The sequence below is a fragment of the Anopheles coluzzii genome, chromosome 2 (genome assembly GCF_943734685.1).
Source record: "Anopheles coluzzii chromosome 2, AcolN3, whole genome shotgun sequence".
NCBI lineage: Eukaryota > Metazoa > Arthropoda > Insecta > Diptera > Culicidae > Anopheles > Anopheles coluzzii.
The window spans coordinates 33,072,265-33,098,241 of NC_064670.1; the positions used below are offsets into that span (position 1 = coordinate 33,072,265).

A 25,977-nucleotide genomic window follows, 5' to 3' on the forward strand; every position below is an offset into this window, starting at 1 on the left:
TCCGCTTCCTGCAGGAGCGGAGCAGGAGAAGTCGAAAAGCGTCCTCAGCACGTTCGAGCGAACGACGAAAATCCGTTCGTCGCTCACAGGTTTGCGTTGCCGTAGTTGCAAAAGATTCCTATATGATGTATTATTCCTATAGGAATGATCGTATGAATTTGGGATCATTACAGGGTTTCCCACGATTTATTGGTCAGTTCCCATAATTTGTTGGGCTCGTCTCACGATTTATTAATCGTATCCCATAGATTTTTTATTCGTTCCCATAATTTATTGGTATCGTACGATTGGATATCAATATAATTGGACCAAAAAATTCTGGGAAACGGAAGCTTTTTTGATCATCGAGGAAATGGTCGTGCCGGATCTAAAAATAAAGTAGTTTTTCCATCGTTTTTTGTCATGAAAATGGTTGTAATGCGTGCAGGACATGTGCATCTACCTTTAACAAAGCTTTTCTCGTCCGAATTAAGTAAAAAACATGAAAAAATAACATATTTTCTGAAGCGGCTTCAAATTGTTTGGAAAAATGCTTCAATCAGCCGCCGCCAGATGGGCTAGAGAAAATCGAAATTACACTAGCGAGTATGGACAATGTCCCCCGGCCTTTACTTTTGGCCGAAAACTAGCATGATCGTTACGGGATTTTCATATCCCTTTTTGTAATAGACTGCTGTGACTTGTAAAACTCAAGTGTACTTGCGCACAAAGTACGCATCCAGTACGTATTTTTTAAGTAATTCTGGTCCTTGTTCTAAAGCTGATTATGCTACGGTGCTGTTGTTATTGGTCCTCAGTACGTTGGAGCGAACGACGGAATTCCGTTGGTCGCGATATTCATTTTCCCTCATCAAAGTAGCCGAGATGATCCTCCAAGAGTTTTGGGAAGATTTTTACAACAGGAAGCTCACGGGGAAAATGAACTACGCTACACGACAACGTTCGTTCCCATTTCTATGGTGGGAAATCCGTGAGGTTTTGAGCTGCGGATTATAGCGCATTGGTTTGTAAGTGAATATGAGCATCCCGCCAACCTTACGGTATATCACGTTTAGCCAAGTTTTGTATTGCTAGCAGTGAACAACTTAATTGATGTCAGAAAACGCACCATCAATTCTAGAATAATACATTAATCTGATTTTTTTTACTAAAGCTACACAAAAACGGTAAGCGTCGAACGGATTTTCATCGTTTGCTCCAACGTGCTGAGGACCAAAGATCAATTTTGTGTCATAGGTTTGTTCGATGATATTAAATACGTCCACGTTTTAATGGTCTTCTATAAATTGATTCGAAGAAAATATAGCGAATCTGGCTGGAGCTGCTGGAATTGCAAGCTATCAGCTATAAATAGCTGCGAAATTTCCAAACCATGACGAATAGCTGAATGTAAAAATTGCATCTTTTTTTGTTCTGAAAATGGTTATGCTTTTTTGAGTACTGCTATCGTTAGTTTGATAAACAAACATTTGGTACAAACTACAAATTCACACCTACGTCCGATAGGTCGTCTGCAGTTGGTTCAGCATGTCACGTCGTTAATAGTTCGTTGAACAGCTACGCTGTCATTAAATAGCAGTTCCTTTAGCTGTTTCCCGCTTTGTTACCTCCGTGTCACACGTTCAACTAATAACCTTCATTAACACGCGCACTCCATTGAAAAAAAAACTCCTCTCATCCAATTTATCACCTTCCATCCTAGGGCATCACGGGGCCGAAGCATCCGGTAAACTTTCTCTCTTGTTTGCGTCAGCGGTCCGAATTTCTGATCTACAATCTGCACACACACACCCGCCGCCACAGTTCGCATTTTGGCACAATTTTGTATTTACAGCTCCTTTGTGAAAACGGCCGCCTTTGCACATTGCACGTGTTCTACACCGGTGTGCTGCGGATTCGGTATTATCGATCGCGTAAAAAACTCTCTCCCGCGGTTTGTGCGCGGGTCCAAGTAACCATAGCGCGGGTAGCACGTGCTTAGCATCAGTAGTGCGACAGGGTTTCGCGCTTGCACCGTGTATGCGTGCGTGCGTGCGTTTTTTCTTTCGAGGCCATCAAAAGGGGAGGAATGCTTGCGCGTACCACTGCTTGCGGGCCGCACCACCTTTTACGCATGCAAAGCATGCGTGACATGTTTTGCTTCTGCGCGCTTGTGCGGAAGATCCGTCAATTCTCTTCGATCGATTGTGCGCTTTCTTAGTTCCGGCGTCGGTACTCGGAGGGGCGGAGCGTTGCGGGAGGCAGTGTTTTTGGCGTTCCGGCTGGCGCGCTGGAGTTATTAAATGGGGTTGGACGGGCACACGTTTGTTTGCTTTGGAGGCAATTTTTTTGGAGATTGGAGAAAGCACTTTCTTTCGCTCTCTTTCGTTCTTCTCCGTTTCGCGGATGTATGTCTGTGACTGGGTTTGGGGGCAGCATTCTAGCTTGCGTTGCGCTTGCGTGTTAATAAAGTGGGGGGGGGGGGGGGGGAGAGAATGGGGTTTATTTTGGTATGTATCGAATGCGTGAATGCACTCAAACAAATGCAACAATAGTAGTGTGATTGTTTGGAGCAGGTACATGAAGGAAGGTACAAAGGGTAGATCGCGTCGGAAGAGAGAGAGAGAAAGGGTTCAGAAACAAATTGAGCCATATTGTTCGGTCGAAGAAGACGATCACTGCAGTGTACGGGAGAGTGGAGCTATTGTTCCCTTGTTATGATTCTTATGCAGTATTGCAAAAGAACAGTTACAAAATATTCATTTTAAAACAAACATCGCAAAACTAACGTAAATTCAAATTATTAATAAAATAGTTTAGTTATTTGGTTTAAATTGTTTGAAAATTTGTTTGAACAAAAATCGCAAATGACAGTTTAACAGGTCGTGCTGATTCGTAGTGATTAAAACATACGAAATTTGAATTATTTTTAAAATTATTTTTTATAGGAAAGTTTGTAAATATATGTACATAAACGTATATAGGTAAGAAAGTTGGGTTTCAAACTATTCTTTATGGAATGTGAAATATATTCACTAAAGTGCTGCATTGTGATATTAGCTTAGTATAAATATAATAAGAAGATTGCACCTTAATCGCCGGTCTGTTTGCAACTGTTTATTCGTTTGTCCCATATTTCATTACATAGTTCATTGCAAAGTTCATTTTTGTAGTTCGAGCAGTTCATTTCATGCAGTCCAAATTAGTCAAGTAGTTTTATCTATATCCTATGGTTTAGTTCCTTTTAATTCATATGTGTTTTCATATTGGAATTCATATTCGAAATATTAATGTATAAACCCAAAATCCAACATCGACAAAAAGTATCGAAAAATGTGTGTACGCTTGCAAAGCGTCACGTCACACGTTGGCCCCACGCTCTCTTACATTTGCGTGCTTGGGTTTTGGAATATCGCTCAACCGCGTTACCATAGGTTACCATACCAACGAACGAAAGGGGAAGTTTCTAATCTGTCTCAACCCACCGAAAAGGGCGAGCTACGGTGCGAGCTTTTATTTTAGTAGTCTAGTGTACGTTCCGGGAGCCGTCAGTTAATGGAGTGCTTTCGAGCGATACGGACGTGTACGGTACGGCGCCTGTAAGTGACTGTGACGCACAGGTTGTTTGTGATCGATCGGTGGAAAAGGTGAAAAGCAGCAGTAGTGTACAGTTCGCGGGTGCAGAACGTGGTTGGTGCTTACGTCTTCCGTTGCCTTGCCAACGAGGTGGAAGTAATTTAACGTTAGTGACAGCAAAGCATGATGTCGAAAGTGGTGCTGATCGTGACTGTTGCGGCGGTGGCCATCATTGGCTGCAGTGCGGCTGCCGATGTGGAGGAAGCGAAGAATGCTAAAGATTCCTATCTAGCGGCGTTGAAAAATTCACACAAAATTAATGCACTACCGTATAAAGGTAAGGAGGGGCAGGGTTTTTGTCGTTGCCGGAAGTGAAAGCGATTCGTTGGCAAACGGGTTGATATTTGACGTGACATTAGTGAGAAGAGTTAGCAAAAATAAAAAGTACTCTAAACAACGAAATGTGTAAAGTGTAACCATTGCGCAATGTCACGAATCAATGATGAATGAAGGCTAACATGGATTTGCTCAAAGATAACAAAAAGATAAACATTTTTTTTGTTTCAAATTCTTTACGGAACATAACAAAGTGATAATTATCCTTCTGCTTTATCTGAAATTGTAATTCCAAAATATTAAAAATAGTTAAAATATATTTTGATTTGAGATGCTTCCCAAATAATTTTGGGATTCGGCCTACGATTTTTCGAGTGCTATCTAGATTTTGTTCTAGACCGATCGTTCCATTGGATCCAAAATATATGGGAAAGGGTGAATAAATCGTGAAATGAACCCAAAAAATGAAGAAGTAACCAAAAAATCAGGGAAAACCCTTAAAATTTGTTAAAATTTAAATATAATTATACAGCTTACATGTGATGTATCTTAATTGTTACTATTGATCAATAAAACTAATGTACTTATACAGGCACACCGATCCGGATATCCCGCGGCGACTACAACATCGTCCCATCCAGCTCGTACGATTACAGTGTTCCTGCGGGAAGCTATGGACCACCAACTTCCACCGGCAATGAGCTGTATCAACCGGCTCCACATAAAGAGTACGGTCCACCAGCACCAAAGCCCGTCTATGGTCCACCGAAACCTATCTATGGACCACCACCACCACCACCACCATCCGGCCCCGTTAGCCATGGCATGCCGTACTTCAGCCCAGAAAACTGGCTACTGAGCAAGCTAAAGTTTAAGTTCGATCTCTTCACGATCGGCAAAATACTGCTGAAGCTGGTAATCTTCAAGAAGATCGTCAAGTTCATCGCCCTGCTCTGTTTGCTGTTCTTCATTCCGACGCTGAAGCCTTCCGGCGGCGGCGGCCACAGTGAGGAAAGCAGCGAAGAAGAACGTCGACGATCGTACGACTTGCAGTGTAAGCAGGAAGGCTCCGGTGCCATTTTTTCTTTCTACTAAACTATCTCACTTTACCGGTTTGACAGTTGACTACGAACGACGGCTCGGTGAGATGACCAAGTTTGGACTAACCGCACTGGAAGCGTTCACCGTCGATAACGCACTGTACTGCCCGGAGGAGAACCTGCTTTCCTGTCGCTTCAAGCGCATGTTTGACGTCATCGATGAGTCTTATCCTGTGTCCAGGTATCTATGACGCAGATTAAAATATCAACAATTTGTTAATTACGCTCTAATTCCCTTTGCCAGGATCTACACCATTTACCTGCCGCCAACGGAGAGGGACAGTGCGCTGCAAAGTGCATCGTCGGAGGAGGAAGAGCATGACACGCGAAAGCAGCCCGATAGTAATGTGGGTCAGGAGGAAGAAAATTAGCTGCCATATGAATGACGGTACGGGGCCGGGGTAGTGTACTGTTCGTGTTAGTAAAGAAAGTCAACTCTGGCAGAGCTGTTGCAGTGTTTAGTTTTGTTTCGAATAAAATATTTAATAATTTATTAATAATTATAACAACAGATTTTCATTCCTTTTTCGTTGAATTCGTATACCATACGCAGCTAGCTAACGTACGCAGCCAGTTGTTCAGTGTGGCGTACCATGCGTCTCCATCGTGTTGAGTTCAAAAGGGAGAAAGGACGATGCTTCAAGTGAATCAATGTACCTTTATAAATCATTGTTGATGTTAATTTTGCTGCTACATTCATTTCCGTATTTCTCTCAATTTTTCCTTCACTGGCCATAAATGTGTTGCAGTCCCCGGAAGAAAATAATTTCAGAAACAAATTCACGAAAAAATCACGAACGCAGCCAACCGTTACGGATGAATAACCATGCGTCTCCACGATGCTAGGAGCAATAGAAATATTTACATTTTTGATGCTTTTTACTGATGTTTCATAGCGTCAGTATTCTATACGTACACAAATACTTTTGTGGGACCTATTGAATCGTTTAATCACTTCAAATTATTGTAATATGAAACGCTTTTTTAGTACACTGACTATCTTTAATGGCCATAATTAAATTTACAACGAATGTAATTGAAAAAATAGTAGTATCTCGTCGTTCTTGTCATCATGCAACTAGCATATTTTAGTAGTACATGGTTGTATAAAATGTAACTAATTTATTATACAAAAAATTAAGTGTTTAAATCGAAATTCAAGCATGGCTTCACATTCTTCATCAAATTTAAGCTAACCCTATTTAATTGCTAATGGTTCATTGAGACTTTAGAAAAAAGCACACCATTCCGACCAACCTCGTGGTGTATGAGCATTCTTATAAAAATGACGAAAAGCAATGCAATTAAACTGTAACGTTGTTATTTCAATAAAAAAGAGCTATCACTTTGCCTTACCTCTAATGCCACAAAAAAAAAGAAATCCAAGGTAGATTTCAAACTAGTTGGAGCAACGAACGAACGGATGTACGCTGCACTCACAAGCTAAGCGTACTCATCGTGTACGGCGCAATGCCCATTTTTTGTTTAAGCTTTTTCAAAAACTGGGCCGCCATCTTGTCATGGTTACGGTTTTCGAGTGCAGTCACGGAGTAGGAGGCTGTGCGGAGAGAATAAAAAGCAAACGTTAGCAAGCTAAACACCCACTTCGGCAGCGCTTTACCCTACCGATCGTGAACGGGAGGCTGAGTGGAATGGTGATGGGTGCGATCTCGTGCGCCTCACTCGCGTCACGCACCACCGGAATCGCATCGAGCTGTAGGAAACATTCGCCGATGTGCTTCTGGCTCAGGCCGAGCAGCTCCGACACCTTCACGTTCAGCATGAGCAGTGCATCCTTGAGGGAATGTTGAACCGGATTGATTTTGCTGCAAGAAGGGATGAAAGTGAAGTTAAGATTAATTTGCTACAACGATGGATCGACGCCACTGACGTACAGTGTAAACGATTCGTTGTAGATGGGGGAAAAGTTTTTCGACTTCGTTTTCGTCTTCAGCTCCGGCAGCGGTGCACCGAACTGATCCGGCGGCAGCACGTTCAGCTTCACGTAGCTGTCGCACGAGTGTTTGTAGTCCTTCGGCAGGCGCAACTGCTCGGCCCGCAGCACCTTGATCTGGAGCCCGTCCGGCTGGAACCAGCAGCGCACGGTGAGTTGCCCATTTTCCGGCTCCTCCAGCTGGTCCTGCTGTCGGACGCGCTCCAGATAGTAGCGATGGATGAGCTCACTCGTGGTGCAGCTGAACGTTTCCAACCGTTCGCCGATCGTGGAGCAGGCGATCGTTTCGCTGATCGTGCGGAAGTAGTGCTGGCTGAGCTGGGTGTAACAGTCGCGCAATCGCTGGAACGTTGAAATGGAGTCTTTTTTCTGAAACGGTGGAGAAGAAAGGATAATGTCAATGCGAAGAAAGCATCCAGCCGCGGAGAGGCTTTACCTCTAAGAGCTTCTTAATGATTTCATCCATCGTTGTTTCGAGCACCGCCCAGAGATCTTGCTCCACGGCGTGCAGATCGACCTCGGTCAGGCTCTCGCGCAGCAGCGCCGCCGACTGTACGATCCAGTGCCGCAATCGTTCGACGTGCTCCACTGGCGATGATTGCGGTTTGCTGGCAAAGAATCCGCCCGTCAGTGTTCCATTTGGGCTGCCACCGTTCGGGCCAACTTCGCCGCAGGCAAGGATCAGCGCGCGAGTTGTCTGTGTCACGTGATCGGCAATGTAGCGCACACACTTCTGTCGCCAGCTCGCCAGCCCATCGATCGGCAGCATCTCGTCGGCCATCAGCTGCTCGAGCGAAGTTTTGCGCGTCTTTTCGGGTGTGTCGCTTTCGACCGACCCGTGAACGCGCGGCTGACTGTAGCCGAGTTCGGCGGGAAGCCGAGCCAGGCTTTGCATCAGCACGCTCACGTTCGAAAGCACCGTTAGTGATCGTTCGAGCGTTGCTAGCTGTGTTGCGTTTAGTCCACCGGCCGAGCCAACCGTCGAGCCGTGCAGTGTTTTTACCTTGGAGAGTAGACGGTCGGCATAGAAAATGCAGCAGCTACAGATATCCTGCGGAGGAGTGTGTGAAATCAGACGGTTGGAGTTACATTTTTGTGAGCAACAGAGATGTAAAGATAAATAACAAAATAAACAATATGTAGTGCAAATATGCACCAATAGAATAAACTTTTTTTGGGACTATACTGAATTCTGGTGGAGAGCATATCCAGTGGACGTGTTATAACTGTACTACCAGGCGGTGCTGTAGTATAGTCGTCAACTCGTTGGACTTAATAACATGACAGTCATGGGTTCAGATCTCATATGGGGACCGTCTGTCTCTCTGTAGCAAGGACTGACTTGGACTTGGCTGATTTGGCTGCGTGGTACTGGATCAAGTCTCGAGAGCCTGCATAGCCCGACATGTCCGCGTAGGACGTTACACCAAATAGAAGAAACTGCTTTGTCTGTACTATAAACCACAATACGAGACGTTTTGGATTATTGATCTATTAGTTAATTTGGCCCTGTAACATGACTATGCAACAAAATTCTCAGGTACCCCATAGAGCCTAGGGACATATCATGAGAGATTGTTGAGAACTGATCCCGATTTCATATAGGTCCTGGAACTTATACAGTACTTATTTCAATCCTAAAACTGTTCCTGATTCCATACATGCAAACATAATGCATTTTGAATATCGGTTCTAGTACTGTTCTCAATTCTTCTGGATCTGGTTTTGGATCTGATCTTGAACTTGTATTGGTCATGGAATTGATGCTGACCCCATATCGGCCATGGAACTGATTCCAAACGAGAAATTGATCAAATTCTGAATCTTTAATGATCCTGGATCACTGGAATCACAAACCATTACTGGTGTTGGAACTGATCTTGACCCCACGTCGGTATTGTAACTCTTCCCAATGTTATTCCAGTTTAAGAGCTTTAGCCGGTTCTGTCTCAGTTAGGGAACGAATCTCAATCCTGGGTCGATCCTGGGACCAATTTAGTACCTTCTCCGATGCTGGAACTGATTCCGCTACTCGTCAACGAACCACCAACGTGATGTTCGGAGTTATGCCGCTGAGGATCTGCTTTGATTATCTTCATCTCCGCTTTCTTATCCGTTCTATAATATCGAATTCCGTGATAATCAAACACTTTGAATCAGACATCAGCGAAACTATAAGGAAGCTAAGACATGTTAGGCAGAGAATGCAGGCAACAGGCATGGTGGAAGATGGCCTCCACACAAGTACATCGGCACATTCAAAGAATTTTGTATCAAAACGAAGATTGTAGGGTGCTAATGATCTTGGAAGATCTTTCTATGTAATATTCCCCAAAATGCTGATTACGAACCATTTTGCGCTAGATGCTCATCTCATGCATACAGTGCATACATCTCAACAAGGATCCCGCATGTGTGACGTGAAGTTAAACGATTTGAAAAACAATCTTATCAAGAAACGGCAGCTAAAACCGAGATGGTGAGTTCTGGACATAGATTTTCTATTGGAGGAAGTTGCTTCGGTGAACCATAACAAATGACAGAGTCGCAATACTCAATCAAATCGAATCAAACAAACAAACATACTTACCCCGATGCTTCGCTTGAGGAACTTCTTCATCTCGTCCTTATCCGGCCACGCCAGCTGATCCCAGAAGATCTTGATCTGCGAGATGATCTCCAAAATTTCCCCCGTAGAGGAGGAACACTTCGGCCCTGGAACGGCACCGGTCGCTGGTCGTAGATCGTCCTCCTCCAGCACGGTAACGACACGGGAAATCGTCTTGATCGCAAACACGTCCAGATAGTACACGATGCCACCGCGGAACCATTGGTGAAACTCGACGATGTAGGGATTGTGCGCACACTGAACCACCGTGTCGGTTTGCTGCAGGAACAGCTTCAGTATCAGGTACAGCTCGAACAGCGTGGAGCTCATGTCGAGGCTTTCCATCTCGGCCCGCCGCTCCAGCTGCTCCATCCGGAGCGTGATCTTCTTAAAGCCGTTGCAAATGGTTTGTACGATCGGGCGGAGATGGGAGACAATGCGTGCCTCGTGCTGGATGCAGATCTCCCGGCTATAGTCAATGTCCATTACGCTGCAAATGTAGCATAGAAATCGTTAGTGTGGTTGAAACTTTGGCAAAGGATGATTGGCTATCGCGATCGTTACCAACCTTTTAAACACTCCATCGTAGTACGTTTTGGCACGGAGCAGATCGGCCTGCAGCAGCTGCACAAACTTGATCAGCGATCGTAGCTTCTCCTCGTTCGACTGGCTGCCCTCGATCGCGGACGCTAGGGACGTTTCGAACCAGGTTCGTGCACCAAGCTGCACTGCCAGCACCGTTGCCTCCTTCATGGTGGAATGCTTCGTACAGTCCACTGCCATCTGCTTTAAGGCACTGAGAATGAGTAAAAAACCAAGGGTTTTCCATAAATTTGAGTGTCTATCTCCTTCAGTGTCTTCCACTTTACCGTACGGTAGCATCGGAAAACAGATTCGCTCCCTTGCGCATGGCTAGTTGGTCCGCCTTCGCCAGGAGCTGCAGCACGGCTGTAACCGTCTTAACGATATCCTTATCACCGGCCAACCGTTTGCGCATCTTCACCACGATCGACAGGCAGGAGGGCAAGATGCGGCGGGCACCTTCCCAGAAGCGTTCCCGCTCGTCGTCTGTCGTTAGCGCGATCTCATACGCACCGCACAGCTTGTCCAGCACGCTCTCCAGCAGCGTGATCGACAGCGGGTAGGTCAGATGCACCTGCGTATAGACGAACCAGGCAATGAGCGTCTGCTCGATGGCGGTTAGATTGGCACACTTGGTGTACTGCTGCAGGATCGCTTCCCCTTCGCTGGTCAGCTTGCCGGCCCACCAGTACCGGGCGACGCTGGAGCTGCGCAGCTCGTACTCCAGGATGCAGCGCAGCATCTGCTCGTACTCGTGCTTGGCGGTCGCCTTCTCCAGCTTGGAGGTGAAGAAGAACTTCACCTTGATCGTGCCCTGCGGGTCGGGTTTCTTTTTCTTCGCCAGATTGTACCACGAGATTAACCCGGTCGATGTGATGGACTGTAGAATGTAAGAATACGAGGATTTTAGTGTTACCGCGCGGCTACATGAGGTGAAATATACAGCGAAATGAACTATTTGACAGGCGAAATATCTGACGGATAACGCATCACAGCAACCAGCTGATGTGCAATGCAAACAAATAACGTGTACAAAATCGTAATTAAATCCATTAAATAACTTCAATATTGAGTATTTCGTCAATTTTCAGTCAACAGATTATAATTTCTTCCAATTAGGGAATGTTCTGCTTGAGAAGATATTATTTTTAATAGAATTTCGAAAGCGGATGTTGTGTCTCCCCCAACCCTTTAGCTGTACCTGTCAGATATTTCACCTGTCAAATAGTTCATTTCGCTGTATATTTCACCTCATGTAGCCGCGCGGTTATAGTTTTAAAAAGTCAATGTAAAGTATAGAGAGATTTGATTAGAAAGGGGAAAAGCTTTCGAATAGGTTACGATCAGGTGTGCGCGCTCGTTTGCAATTGATACTAGCGCCCTCTATGTGTGAACATATGAAGCGATCTCGTACGTTTCTATTATAAAGGCCTATTTAGAGATCGAGTTAAAGTGAACTAATTTCTTATAATTATATTTCAGCTATAATATTTTAAAGTAAGGTGAATATTGCATTATTTGTTTGGTATATGAACAATTATAAATTTAATATATAATTTAATTAATATTTGATTCGCTTTACAAAAAATACGGTGAAGTTCAAATGTTAGCTTTCAATGGCGGAAAACTGTTGTTACATTTAATATTTTACTATTGGAAATAGCAATTCAATAGTTGAAGAATAGAATATACTTTCATTTGGCATGTAATGCTTTTCATGTTTATGTGTTATTATATATTCTTCTCCTTCTTTGGCTCAACAACCGTTGTCGGTCAAGGCCTGCCTGAAGGGTTGGCTTTCAGTGACTTGCAGGGTTTTCCAGGGGTTCTCATATTGAACTATATGCCATCCTTTTTCGATAGGATTGTTGGAAATTCTTCTAGATTTGTCCAACAAAGGTACCATAGAGTCCAATTCCCATTACATTAAGTTCATTTCACTTAAGAAAAAGCCAATTAAGTGCCCCATAGCTATGAGAACTTCTGGAAAACCCTGTATTGATTTCCTCTCATAGCAGGATAGTCATTCCTACGTATGGATACACGATTCATTCGGGGCTTGAACCCATTACGGGCATGTTGTTAAGTCGTACGAGTTGACGACTGTACCACGAGACCGGCTTGTTATTATATATTATTGGAAAACAAAAAATCGCGCACTCTTTCATTTAAACACTAAATAGACCAAAGTGTATCAAAGTGAAACTGCAATTTAAATATTTTGGTTTGAATTATTAAAAATATTCTAAAATACTATTCATTGGTATTTTACACTAAACTAAAGGTAACTGAATTCCCCAGCAGACAAATATTTTTCCCTATCAAATTAACCTTCTTTAATCAACTGTTTTGTCTAAATTTTCACCAAAATGGGAACATATTTGTTTCAAACGGTTTATTTTGACTGGAATTCATTTTTTTTTTTCATTGGAGAATTTGATTGCTAACCTTTTGATGCATAATTTTGCTTTTTTGTGCTAAACATAAACTTCAAATTTTTATCTTCATTTTCACAATATCTTTAATAACTGCTTGAAGCTGCATAAAATTTTTCATACAACCAAGAAAATAATCGAAACTAATTACCTCCAACGGAATGCTGGCGCGTCCAATCATTTTAGCGTGCGATGCGACAGGATTAAACAGCGACATCACATACTTCTTAGCGATGCGCAAGGCTCGCAGAAATTTGTTCGGATTGTCACTGTTGTTGAACACTTCGATGATAAGCGTTTCCTTGGTGTCCTGCTTGACGGCACTGGGGAACAAAAACAAAACAAAAAAAGGGTTCTTCACACACTGCTTAGCCACATCAACAAACGCGCACGGCTACCTACACAGGAAACTGCTGATTCCAGGACGGATTTAGCGTCCCCGGTACCGTTGCCGTTCGGTGCAGTTCGCGTGGCTTCTCCTGCAGATACACGATCACGAACGCGTTCGGTAGCGGCGGCTGCCGGTCGGGCTCGTCTGCCGGTGGTCCGTTCAGTTTGGCCTCCATCACTTCCACCCGCAGGTAGATGTCCTGGGCGAGCATGGTTTCGACGCGCTGCTCCAGCACTGCATGCCGCGCCTCGTCCACTCCGAACGCTTCCTGGATGTAGGAGTAGAGCCCCTTCTGGGTGAGCTTCTTCTGTCGATCGACGATGTTGCCCTGCTTGATCTCGTGCAGTACCTTCTCGTACAGTATCTCGACCTTTGTAGCGTGAAGGAGAAGGAGAAAGAGTAAAAAGATTGAAATGAAAGTGGTTAAAGTGTTACAATATTATGCCACTAGGAGCTAAAGATTGCACGAGATCTAGAGAACAGCTAATAGGAAGTACAAGCCGTTATCTGAAGAGTGGGCCCGGGGGGTCTTATCAATGTTAAAGCTTTGCATAACCGGCATGATACGCACGAGAAACACTAGTTTGTGATAGCAAAGTAACACTTTTTTGTCCCCACTTAGATAGCGTACATAATACAGCAAGTATGCTGGAGGAACCAGGCATTTTTAGTGACGAAGTGAATTTGTAGGTCAAACAATTTATTAATGATAAATTTGCTAAATCGAAAAAATATGTAGGAAATAGTTGAGAACTATAATATTCTTTAATTTGGATTCTAAAACCAAGAACAGTACTTCACGTTCACTTTCAATCGATCACTAAATGTAAGTCTATATTAACTTCCTCAACAGAGAGCAATGAAAGGTGCAAATGTTTCATTTTCTAGCTTCTTAAACGTTTGGTACGTCAACGCAACATCATCACTTGTTAATCATCACTCTGCCCTTTTAATTTTAGTTTTGTGGGAGAAGCAGCTTATCACGACCGCACCATCTCGCGTTGTTGATTAAACAGATAGAGCGAGCGCTTCATAGTGACACGACGCACAAGCGAAACCAGATGTTTTCTGGCTTTCATTACCACCCGAGCACACCATCGATCATTCTAACGGTAACCTTAACAAAAGAAATGGAATAACCCCGTCCGCGATTACCATCTTGCCCAATGAAACAACAATTGCACTTGCAGCGCTAGCACCTTCCTTCTAGCGGACAATTGAACCGAACAAATTCCAACCCGCACGATCGATCTTGCACTCATGGAAAAGTCCACAAAAGCAAGGGGATGAATCTTGGCTGCTTTGTGTCACCGGGTTGGAATTTTCTCCTGTGTCACTGGCCACTCTGGCGCCCTTAGCCGGACGGATTTAATTGGCCCCGAACAGCTCCGTTTGGCGTACCCGCACCCAACACAAAAAGGACACAATGCGCGGGTAATTGTTTCTCGCTCAACCGTACAAGGGCAACTGCGAAGAGTCAGAGAGAGTGCAAGCGAGCGAATGAGAGAAAGAGAGTGCCGCATTAAAAATAGCGCTTCAACGCTCGACATGTGATCGTGGGTTGCAGAGTACGGCCCGTTGATAAACCAGCATCCGACGGCAGCACTATCAGCAAACAGCGAAACAGGCGGCCGGGCACCCATCTTGACGTGCTCCAAACGTCATCCACACACGCCAACGCTGGAAGACGTACTACTGGCAGGGCAAGAGCAGTGGTGGCTGCATTTCCTTAGTGATCCGCGTAAGTATCCGCAGCGATTAATCGCTATCGGCGGCTTCATACGCAGATGGTGCCGACTGTGGTAGATGCTGCAGATGGTGGTGGAAGACGTGATACACACACAGTGCGTGCTGCGACGTGACTGCAAACTGCAAAACTTCCTGATTCGCTGCACTTGTCAGCCACTTGAGATTGGCGTAACGAAAATCAGTTGCGTTTCGTGGCGTTTGTGGCGTCATCGCGCGCAACTGCTTTCCATTACTCACAGCCGTCAGCAGGATGATGCATAATTGGATCCATACATAATCTCAAGGTTCGTGGGATGGAAAAATGAAAATTCCAATTTGTGCAGACCGCTCGCACATCCCTCTAATCTTGACCTTGGTCGTGTGTTATCTTGCGGCCTTCAGCAATCGGAGATCGGTTGAGTGATTATCTTGCAATAAGCAACCAAACATATTCACGTGCCAAACGTGACGCGCCCCAAGCAACTCATTAGGGACCCCGTCAATCAGCGCGTCCAATATCGGCTCAACTTAGTGGTACGATCGAGCAAGGGAGCGCGTGAGTGATGTGGTAGTAGCTTCTTTTAAAAATAGTCCAGAAGAAAGCATCTCGAGGTGTGTGCGAGTTGTTTGGTGTTTTGGGATGGTTTTAATTGTGTTTAAATCTTCATTCCACGTTCGTGTGTTTCGCAAACGGCTCGTAATATCTGTGCCTGATCGGGGTTGATCGACTAATCTTCTGCTGCTAATTACCTACATTTAGATCGCTTGCTTTGGCATGTATATGTGTTTTTTTTTTGCTGCTCGTTAATCCCTTTGCTCGTTTACTTACGTTCGCGGGATGTAACAGTTTGCACAGACACGTCCACAAATGCGATTGGGAGGGTACAAAAGTTTAGTTCAATTCCGGAACTCATTTGATGTTTAGATGTAGTATACTTGAATAACCTACTTTCACTTAAGCTTAGACGGGTTTTGAGGGGTTATTATGCTTTTGGCGCAAGTGGGTGAGTGAGTGACTTATTTTTATAGAGACTTTGCGGTCTTACTCATTCGCCTCTTTTGGCGCAAATGAAATAATTTGATGCGTTGATGATTAAGCTGCCACATCTGAATCTTGTGTGACGGGATGTGGATTCTATTAAACATGTATAATTTTGAAAAACGAAAAGAAATCGTGGTGTTATCAATATTGAAATGGAATTCGATGAGATTATTTTATAAGGATTTTTGCAAAACTTTCAAATCTTGAAGAGTGGAAAATTTGACGCTCGAATAAAGGTGCCGTAGAATCCACATGTCGACATGGTATATTCTGAAAGGTGACAGTTTGATAATCTCTTCTTCTTCTTTTTCTTCTTCTTCTTCTTCTTCTTCTTCTTCTTCTTATTTTCTTCTTCTTCTTCTTCTTCTTCTTTTGAGAAACAACCGTTTGCTCTAGCCAGCTTAACATCATACGCGAACAATTCAATTCCGTCAAATACATTTCAACAATAAAAATGCAATCTAGAGTCTCAATGATCGATCGTTATTGGTTGCTCGGAATTCGTACGACTTTCATTTGACAATTTTTGCGGTTTGCATTTTACGGATTGGAAATGAATCTAACAGTGTTGAGCTGGCTAGAGGAACCCTGAACTCTGTTCAACATATGGGGAATTAACCGCTGACGGGCATGTTGTTAAATCGTGTGAGTTGACGGCTTTATGACCGGACCGATGTGATCACCAGCATGTCATATACATCACTTTCCATGCGAAAGAGTCCAGAAAGTGTGCTAAAAGTGTTAGAACCCGTGCTAAACCCTAAAGCTAATCTTCAGTCACATTTCTATATTAGTAAATTTCCTAATTACAGGCGGTCCCCGAGATACACGGTTAATGGGGACCGAAAACGGCCGCAAAATACCGCGTATCTCGAATTTCCGCGTAAGTCGAATCTCGTAATTTTCAGCCAATATATCATTAATCTTCGTGTAATTTTGCAAGTAGGGGATGGTATTAGCCACATTTTTACATTTGATCTTCTTCTTCTTCTTCTTTGGCTCAACAACCGATGTCGGTCAAGGCCTGCCTGTACCCACTTGCGGGCTTGGCTCACAGTGACTAATTGATTCCCCCCATAGCAGGATAGTCAGTCCTACGTATGGCGGCGCGGTCTATTTGGGGATTGAACCCATGACGGGCATGTTGTTAAGTCGTACGAGTGGACGACTGTACTACGAGACCGGCAAACACATTTGATTACATTTGATCAATACGGAAATTATTTGGTATTTCACAATGGATGTGTCAAATCAGTACAATTTGCTCAAAGAACTGTCAAATTTGGAAAACCGCGTATCTCCGAATCCGCGTATAAGAGGTACCGTGTATCTCGGGGACCGCCTGTATTTCGTAAAATCTATGTAGGCCCCACAAGTGTCCAGCTATTGGATATGTATCTTCATGATCTCTATTCGATAACATCGTTAAATTGTATTTATAATCAATGTTACTCTCCTTCTATCTCTCTCTCTCTCTCTCTCTCTCTCTCTCTCTCTCTCTCTCTCTCTCTCTCTCTCTCTCTCTCTCTGCGTCGTGTTGTATTTTTTTATTTAGTTTTGATCTGGACTGCTTCTATTGCAATGAAGTGATTTTCTATGATCAGCTATGACATCTATGTGTTGGTTGGTTGGGTCTTACTTTATCTCTTTGGCACTTTGAGATGAGATGGGGCCATATTCCAATTCTTTTTTAATGCTATTTCAAGTTTGCAGCACGATGCTTCAAAACGTCCACATTATTCGATAACATAGAGCACAATCTCAATTGCGCGGCACCCTTTCTCGAATGCCAGACAGCATACGTGCAGACTTGACCCAGGATTGGTCAGGATCGGGGAAAAAACCCATATATGGGAAACAGGCCCTTCTACATGGCTCAATTCACTTTGCCTATACCGAAATAGCCATCCTGCAATAAAACCCAAAGAAATTTTGACTAAAACACAATCTAACTGCACGACTTTTGCATCCACCCAACAACCGAATACACCAACCCAAGCCCCTTATTCTCGTTCTCGCTAAGATCGTTTCTTTCGCTGGGTTTTGCAAGCAAACGACCGCAAACGCATAAACCGAACCGATCGACTTACATTTCGCCGAAGCGGGGGGAGGGGAGGCGATTCCACCCTCCCGGGAAGCCGCCGATCGAAAGTATGTGTGTGCGATGTCTTTCAATTGATGATGATGGGTTATTTATGGAAGCTCCCCCTCGGTAGCACACAAAGGCACACATTCACCCCGCTGCACTGCTAATTCGACGCGATCGTGGCGTATTTCGCGCAGTCCCATTTTCCCCCTCCCCATCAGACCCCCCTCCCGCTGTCTACTTACATAGTTTTCCGCGTCACCCAGCTTGCCCGGCGAAGCATCTCCGTTGGTAGCGATCGGCGGGCCGAGAATCCCTGCCGGGCCGAGAATTGCGGCGACCGACGATGGTCCAGCAGGTCCACCACCGCCCGGTCCGGCCGTTCCGTTGGCGGGTGGTGGTGTGTCCGATTCCTCGCCGTGGGGCGGCACGGGACTGTTTACGTGTAGCAGAAACGCATCGGAGCGTTGCTTGAGCAGGGTGCCGAACTTTTCGAAGAATGGCTTCCGTCGGCCGGGCCGCCTGCGTGCCGGAACGGTCGGCGAGGGAAGAAAGAAGGGCAAGAGTTTGGTGGTTAGGGAGGGAGTGTGAACTTTGCTGCGCAACGTTTGCACGAGTTGGATGTGCGGAGTAGTACGGCAAGGAGGAGGAGAAGAAGAAGAAAAAGTATTGAAAATTAATGAATTTCCGAAATGTTTCCAAACCATTACAAAAAAACCACACACACACACATGCACCACACTCACTAATTCCAACGTCGGGGTGTGGTGGGAAACGGTCAAACATGCTTTGGTGTAAACAAATAAGATAGATTTAATTGTTTGATCGATGATCGTGTTCGCCGTTTTATGAAGCTCCACAGCTGCGTAGCCGTGAACGCTCGATCGCTCGGTGTATAAATTATGCTCACGATAAATTATGCTCAAGCGCCATCTCCGGAATGTAGAAGCAAAGAACAAACGACCAACAAAAGAAGATACAAGATCGAGTAGGAGATGAGAGTAGAAGGGGAAAAAACGCTGATGTTAAGCCGTTCGGTGATCTTCGGAATTGTTTATTTTATCAGAATGATGTGCTGCGAAGATCATTTTAACTTCATTCGCTGGTTTGATTCCGGTTTGAAGGCAAAACATGATATTCATCATCGATGTTCGAGTGTTGCCGCGATTATCGGAATCGTTCGGTAGCAGCGCGCATTCGACGTTAATGTTGATTGTTAAATTAATGATCATGTTTGGATGGTATCATTTGTTGAATATTGTAATATTGAAAAAAATAATTGAATGTTTAACTTTTAAAGATCAATATTGCGACAAATAAACGTTATGAATATTCCATGTTTCCTGCTTCAAAATACACAAACAGCAAACGAAACACATCGGACTAATCTAACATCGACTCGGATCGACCTACACAATGCTCTGGTAAACCTTCGCCAGCCAGTCAATCGTAAGTGACCTGTAGAATCTCCTTGTGGGAAGCCTCTCATACTGCCCCGTGGGCAGTGCGCGACAGCAGCGAGAACAGGTTTTTCTTGGTCCGTGGTTTCGCTCGACCGTGCCGCCGATTGGTCGCGTAGTTATGCACAACGGGACAGTAAGGGACCCAGGAAACTGTCAGTCTGGTCTGGCGGCGAACCACTTCGTGGTGACTGAACGAGGCACACAGCGAGAGCGCTCCAGAGCCGCTAGAAACGTTAGAGGCGGTTAATGAAAGCTTCCTCCTCCAGGGCCGACAATTGGCATCATAAGGGGTTACAATCGTTGACAGAGTGTCACCTTAATGCGAATCGGTGGCACATCATTGTGGTCAATTATTGAACGGTACTCGACGATGTCGATGGGAAACCCCGACCAGGCAAGGATGCACTGGTGTGAATTACCGAACGGGTAAAGCATTCCCTGCGTTGACGTAAACACGCTTTCACGCTTTGCTGCGTATGTGTATTGCGCTGGCCAGTTGCTGACCAGTTTTGGGGATGATAATTTAGGAAAGTGTACCGAAAAAAAAACAAACAAATATTTACCAATGTCCACAACGTCACGTAGAGTCGAGATTTGGGTTCGGTCAGTGAGCTGGTCAACCAATATTTGAAGCATTTTGAACGCAAACGGCCTTGCCCCAAAGTTGACGGTGAGCAAATACCGGTTGTCGGTGGCTCATAGGCGGATGAAAAGGCTCAAATGTCATTGGTTAGTTGAAAATACCATTGCCTAAGGTCAATTTAAATCCCCTAAGAAACCAAATCTTTTTCCAAATTTTACATCTTTTTTAAAGGCCTATGACAAACGACTCTCCTTATCTTACAACCATTCTACACTCATAGGCTCACCCACAGGGAGTCGAGCACTTATGTTACGCACACGATTATAAATTTCTTTCTCAATCAATTTGATTTTCCTAATCCCAGTAACTGTTGATTATCCTTCCAAATACTTCCACGACACAATGGCTGGTATTATTGAATCCGTTCGTAGCGGCGGCGTACGTCCCGACACTCATTTTCCTAACGTACTAGATGGTTGCTACAGTTATTCACCGCGGCGTTGTAGGGCCGGGCTGATGAGATGTGTTGCCATCCCTAGAATTTCATGTGAGCGCCGTACGTTCCCGTTCCGAACGGATTCAATGGCTGGTATTATTGAATCCGTTCGTAGCGGCGACGCACGTCCCGACATTCATTTTCCTAACGTACTAGATGGTTGCTACAGTTATTCACCGTGGCTTTGTAGGAGCGGGCTCAATAAATGTGTTGCCATCCCTAGAATTTCATGTGAGCGCCGTACGTTCCCGCTACGAACGGATTCAATAATACCAGCCAATAATACCAGCCAATGGCTGGTAATTGAATCCGTTCGTAGCGGCTACGTACGGCGCTCACATGAAATTCTAGGGATGGCAACACATTTCTTGAGCGCGGTCCTACAACGCCGCGGTGAATACAGGGTTTCCCACGATTTATTGGTCAGTTCCCATGATTTTTTGGTGTGTTCCCACGGTTTTTTGGTCGTATCCCATAAATTTTTGGTTCGTTCCCATAATTTATTGGTATTTTCTGATTGGATATCAATACAATTGGACCAAAAAATTCTGGGAAACGACCAAAAAATCATGGGAACGCACCAAAAAAATATGGGAACCCACCAAAAATTGATGAGAACCAACCAATAAATCGTGGGAAACCCTGTAACTGTAGCAACCATCTAGTACGTTAGGAAAATGAGTGTCGGGACGTACGCCGCCGCTACGAACGGATTCAATAATACCAGCCAATAAGAAGTTTCTGGAAACCCGAACAATCCGGTCCGAGCGGATAACCGGGTAAACGTGTAAGGACAAATTTAGTATAAAAGTAGGCCATATTTTAAATCAGGGGTCTCCAAACTTTTCAATTCGCGGGCCGCATTGCTTCTTAAATAACGTTGTTGAGGGCCATTTGGACGTTACTTTTGGTAATGAGAACGTTTAAATCTCGTTTTGGTCTGAAAATACTGAATGAATATTTTAAAATTCTGCAGTTTTCTTTTATAGGAACTTGATTTTTGTCTTGGTTTGGTAAAAATTAAAAAAAAATGATGAAAATTTTCAAAATAATAGGATATTTATATTATCCTTTGCAACATCATCGCGGGCCGCATTATAAGCTCTCAAGGGCCGCATGCGGCCCGCGGGCCGTAGTTTGGAGACCCCTGTTTTAAATGAAGAGAGATTCAAACGCAGAAGCTCTTGGAGTTAAGAGGTTTAATTCCAACATCCGAAATAGGACAGAGCCCCTGGATTTACAAGCCCCCTTCCCCCCTTCCGTCTGCATAGACTTCCCAACCTTTGGATTAGAAGCAATTAGCGGGGAAAGGACTGGTTAGTAGGCAAAGTATCAAAGACTCTGTCCACAATTGCTGTTTGTTTCTCATCCGCTACGACCCTGCGACTCTTGCTGAGGGCCAAACCTTCGCGTGGCCTGCCGGAGAAGCTCGGTTCGTAACAACTTATGAGTCACCAAAGTTCAGCAAACTATACGGATCGCTCTTTCTGTCAACACAATCACTACATTCAACGTATTGGACGCAAAATTTCTCTCGCCTAGCGGAACTTCTCTCCCAAATGTTCCCTCTGTGGAACAACATTAAAAAACACGCAAATCTTAACGCAACAAGCACGCGGAGAATTTCCTTACGCAACTGGGACAGCTTTTTTGTACGTAAGCCATGCAATTCGTTCGCGTTTTGGAAACAGACTGGGGTTCCTATCAAATTATGCATCTTGTACTGCACGATTGAGTTGCATGTTCTGTGTAAGTGGCAGAAAGAATTCTCCCATCAAATTATCCAAACAAAAAACAAATCAAATCCTCCAGCAATGTGAACGACATAACGATCGCACGATACAGTGTGCCTTCTTACTATCTTACAGGAGCGGGAGGCACTATACCACTACTACTATTGGGCAGCGGAACGCCTCGCAATGACGCCATTCGGCACTGAATCATACGCAAATGAGCGTTACGCAAGCGCTGGAGCAATGAATCTGGAGGAATGATAACAATGGCCGGCCACTGTATATTCCAGGCCAACCGGCGTCTATCGGTCTTGTAAATATTCACCCCTCCAACCCCTTTTGTGGGAGATGCTGTCGGGCTGATGGATGATCGCGTTTAGCAAGGGGAGGCCCGAGTTTGGGAAGGTGCTGCCTCACATTCGCTATCGTTCAATCAACCCAACAGAACGCCGGGGGCGGGGGATTTCTTTCGGGTTTAAGGAGATTGTGTTACAGAAAAAAACAACCTTATAATGAATAAATTAAGACACACTTCGTGTGAGCTTATAAGAGATCTTGTATATTTCGTTTTGTAGATCAGCTTGGCAAAGATGCACAATGAGCTACGAATGAATAAAGCATTTAATTCTATTAGAATAGTAAATAACGTAAAAGAGAGGCCGATGTAAGTTAAGTCCATATACACATTCCCTTAATGCTAAATTACCCGCAACATGTGTCGTAAATCCTACTTAGAGGCTGTGGCCACTTAATTCATTTCCCAATGAGGAAGGCCCACACATAATGGGGACACTTTCGATGTACACATTAAATCCCGCCAGTACATGATTTTTGCATTTTCGCTTGGAAGAATTTGCCCTTTTATTTTTGCCCTCACACAGTAGTACTTTGTGAAAACCGCTCATTAAAAATTAATGCGACGCGCCGTACTGAGCGTGATTTCACTTCCCCCCAAGATGGTGGAACCGGTTGTGCATACCGGTTGCCGCAGGTTCTATTCTACCAGCCAGAGTCTACACCTTACCGAGGTCGGATAGTACGGGAACCTGGTTAATATCAAACACTGAACCGGTTTTGTTATCGTTGCATCATCCGGGGTGCCGGGTCCGATATGTTGCAAACGAATAGAGTAAAATCCTTTCAGATCGTGATGCAGAACACTATTGTCCAAGTATTATTTTTTCTTTGTATTTTTTATAGGCTGTAACGCAAGGCAGTAAACCTCATTTCGGTTGTTCAACTTTTACTTTTCCGCCCACAAACAATCCCATTCCGGGGGTAAAGTGAAAGAAAGGATGGCCATCGACCCAACGCGTGGGCACACACACGCAAAACACGTGCTTCTTCACATTTAAATGTCAATGTGGCCTGTTGTTGGCAACGTTTGCCGATTCGATTTTTGGTAACGGTGTCGTCTACCGAGATCTGCTAAAGAAAAACCGGTCTTTTTAATGGTATACGATCGCATAATTTTACAACCCTCTCCAGATTAAGTTCGGCTATGTTTTGGATGTTCGGTTTCAATTTTGCTTGTCTTAGCGATCGATCATGTTATTAGTAATAAAATACCACCAGGGGACTGTTGTAATGCATAATTTGCTCTATCTTTACATTACAAGATTAAAAGACCTAATACATAAGCCAATACGGTGCAATTTCTAGCTCCAGTACAGGGTTTCTCTAGCCAGCTTAACATCGGAAACGAAGAATTCAATCCCGTAAAATACATTTCAACAATAAAAATGGAAACTCGAATGATCTGTCATTGGTTGCTTGGTATACGACGGTTTGGACATTCATTTGACAATGTTGAATAGGGATTTTACGGATTGGTAATGAAGCTTACCGTGTTGAGCTGGCTAGAGAAACACTCAAAGTACTTTTTGTTAACGTAATCGCTACTACAAAATTGATTGGATGGACTTTATAATGTTTGCCGGTTCAGTTTTCAATATGAACAGCATTATTCAAGACTTGCAAAGATCTTTCTCAACCTCTGTCATTGTTTGTGATAACTGTGCTGTTGAAGTAAGTAAGTGCTGTTGAAAAAAACACCTCTCGCGATTGTTGAATAATGCAGTTCACATTAGAAACTGACGCGTAAAACAATGCATCGACAATCCTGGCTAATCTGACAAAGACGATAAACTATCGTTAATCTATTTACTTGTTTCTTTATTAGAAACTTTTCCACTTTTTTTCATTATCCTCCACAACGTTTTCACATTTAAGTGACCTCTAATCGAAACAAAAAAACAGTAAACAGAGCAAAACATCCTTTTAGCTAGCAAAGACATTAAAAAACATCACCGATCACCGATCGCTAGAATGAAGAGTGAAACATTCCTGTCTCAACTCTGCCTTCAACCGTCGCCGTGGAAACGCGCGGTTCAGCCTGGGGGTGAAAAATTCGACCGACATTTTTTTCGCACAAAGAGGAAAACAAAACCAAAACAAAACAGTCACACACATACACACACTCTCTATCTCTTGAAAACCATCACAAAAGAGAGTTAAAACACCGCTCGTTACACATTGCTCTTGCTCTAGCGGACATGCACGGTTTCGCCCATCTTACCCATCAGCCGGTACGACCGCTGGCACCGTTCCACCGCCCGGTGACTCCTTCGCCGCGGGGCGATCTCCATCACTGCTCGGCACTGACATTTCCACCATTTGTGGACTGTAACACCCTTTGAGAGAGCTTTTCTTTTGCTACAACAAGCGGCCACCAGCTTCCCCTTTCCAATCACGAATCTTTTAGCACGAATGCAACCCCTCTCTGCGGAGGCACTCACTAACCCCTGCTGCAGTGGTGAGGGTAGGAAATGCCGGTAATGCTATTTTTACTAGATTCGCGGAAAATCGGCAATCACGTAATCGGAAGCAGGGAATGCTCTTGCGCCTTCGTCGTTGCACACTGAGCGGCCGAAAATGGCCGACGAACGCTCTTCTTTGCTACCCGGAGGGTTCTTTGCACCACGGGATGCCGTTGTTCTTTTGGTGGTACTTGTAATTGGCACACGCACACACACACAGTCACTTTGCTCCCGAGGGATGGGTCCCTCGTGGGAATGAGTTGATGATGCTTTTATAGCTTTTTGCTGCCATATCGTGAACCATTGAGCACATTAGATTTTTAAAAGCACACTTTTGATTTGGCAGGGCGGATTAAAACACACACATACACAACTACACCAATGCACGAATGTGACTCCCAGCCCAGCCTTCCACAACCTGTGACCTTCAAATTTCCAAAAGGGTTGCTAAGATAAATCTTCCACCTTTCGGTCGCTTTGCTTTGGTTCTTCGCGTCTTGTTTCGTCCGCAACAAAACTCGCCACACCACGCCACCACGTCTGTTTATTGCGTGTGCCGCGCGTCGTCAAGCTGCGTGCTTCTTTTTTTTCTTTGTGTGTTACCCTCTCAATTCACTTGTGTTTTTATTTTTGTGTTTCCCTTGTCTTTCGCTTCCTGGGTGAACGGTGTACACTGGTCAGAGACTTCCCGCACTCCCGGATAGTGCAGAGAAGGCACAATAATGCTCAACAGCACCACGCTTGCTGATGACCCTGTATCGAGCACGCTTCACGATCGACGCTCCGCGCTGCAGCCTTCCATGGTGGAAGCTCTCGGACGACTGCGTGAGCAGCAGCAGCAGCAGCAGCATCAGCAGCAGGAGAACGCAATCGACTTTACCGAACGAATATCTCTTGCTTTGGCCGCTTTGCGCGTACTCTCTTTCTCTCACGTGTTGGCAGGTGTATGCAACTTTTGGGGTAGGGGTACAACTTCTTGCATGTAACTGACCGTTTTAGTTGGATAAAAATGTGGAAGAAGAATTAAAACGTGGTTCTTCTTGCTATTACATTTGAGCTTTTTCAA

General features: G+C 44.4%; 2 protein-coding genes across 6 annotated transcripts; one reads left to right on the forward strand and one right to left on the reverse strand.

Annotated features, from left to right (window-relative positions):
* Positions 1-3,494: 3,494 nt before the first annotated feature.
* LOC120953291 (uncharacterized) lies at positions 3,495-5,502 on the forward strand. The gene is made up of 4 exons (XM_040373094.2): positions 3,495-3,892; positions 4,484-4,945; positions 5,013-5,172; positions 5,236-5,502. The coding sequence occupies exons 1-4, from the start codon at positions 3,739-3,741 to the stop codon at positions 5,360-5,362; spliced, it is 903 nt and encodes a 300-aa protein (XP_040229028.2). The 5' UTR covers positions 3,495-3,738; the 3' UTR covers positions 5,363-5,502.
* A 602-nt stretch (positions 5,503-6,104) lies between these two features.
* On the reverse strand, positions 6,105-25,817 carry LOC120950606 (protein unc-13 homolog 4B-like). Of its 5 annotated transcripts, none has more exons than XM_040368782.2 (11): positions 24,671-25,817; positions 18,063-18,414; positions 12,973-13,331; positions 12,722-12,893; positions 10,423-11,015; positions 10,122-10,349; positions 9,536-10,043; positions 7,382-7,996; positions 6,887-7,314; positions 6,618-6,817; positions 6,105-6,549 (listed from the first exon to the last, which is right to left on the reverse strand). In XM_040368782.2, exons 1-11 carry the CDS (start codon positions 24,766-24,768, stop codon positions 6,428-6,430), a joined length of 3,675 nt encoding a protein of 1,224 aa, XP_040224716.2. In that variant the 5' UTR covers positions 24,769-25,817; the 3' UTR covers positions 6,105-6,427. The 5 variants fall into 5 exon arrangements, with proteins under 5 accessions (XP_040224716.2, XP_040224719.2, XP_040224722.2 ...); XM_040368785.2 differs by having other exon boundaries at positions 6,106-6,549; positions 18,063-18,339; positions 24,671-25,814; XM_040368788.2 differs by lacking the exon at positions 18,063-18,414 and having other exon boundaries at positions 6,108-6,549; positions 24,671-24,758.
* Between the last annotated feature and the right edge of the window lie 160 nt (positions 25,818-25,977).

Bases quoted from the DNA above. Each gene is read 5' to 3' on its own strand.
- LOC120950606 (XM_040368782.2), bottom strand. From the start codon at position 24,768: ATGGTGGAAATGTCAGTGCCGAGCAGTGATGGAGATCGCCCCGCGGCG. The intron at 18,415-24,670 runs GTAAGATGGGCG...AACGTTGCGCAG, and splicing joins GCGGTCGTACCGGCTGATGG to CAAAGTTCACACTCCCTCCC. The intron at 12,894-12,972 runs GTAGGTAGCCGT...TTTGTTCCCCAG, and splicing joins TGGAATCAGCAGTTTCCTGT to TGCCGTCAAGCAGGACACCA.
- LOC120953291 (XM_040373094.2), top strand. From the start codon at position 3,739: ATGATGTCGAAAGTGGTGCTGATCGTGACTGTTGCGGCGGTGGCCATC. The intron at 3,893-4,483 runs GTAAGGAGGGGC...GTACTTATACAG, and splicing joins TAATGCACTACCGTATAAAG to GCACACCGATCCGGATATCC. The intron at 4,946-5,012 runs GTAAGCAGGAAG...CCGGTTTGACAG, and splicing joins ACGATCGTACGACTTGCAGT to TTGACTACGAACGACGGCTC.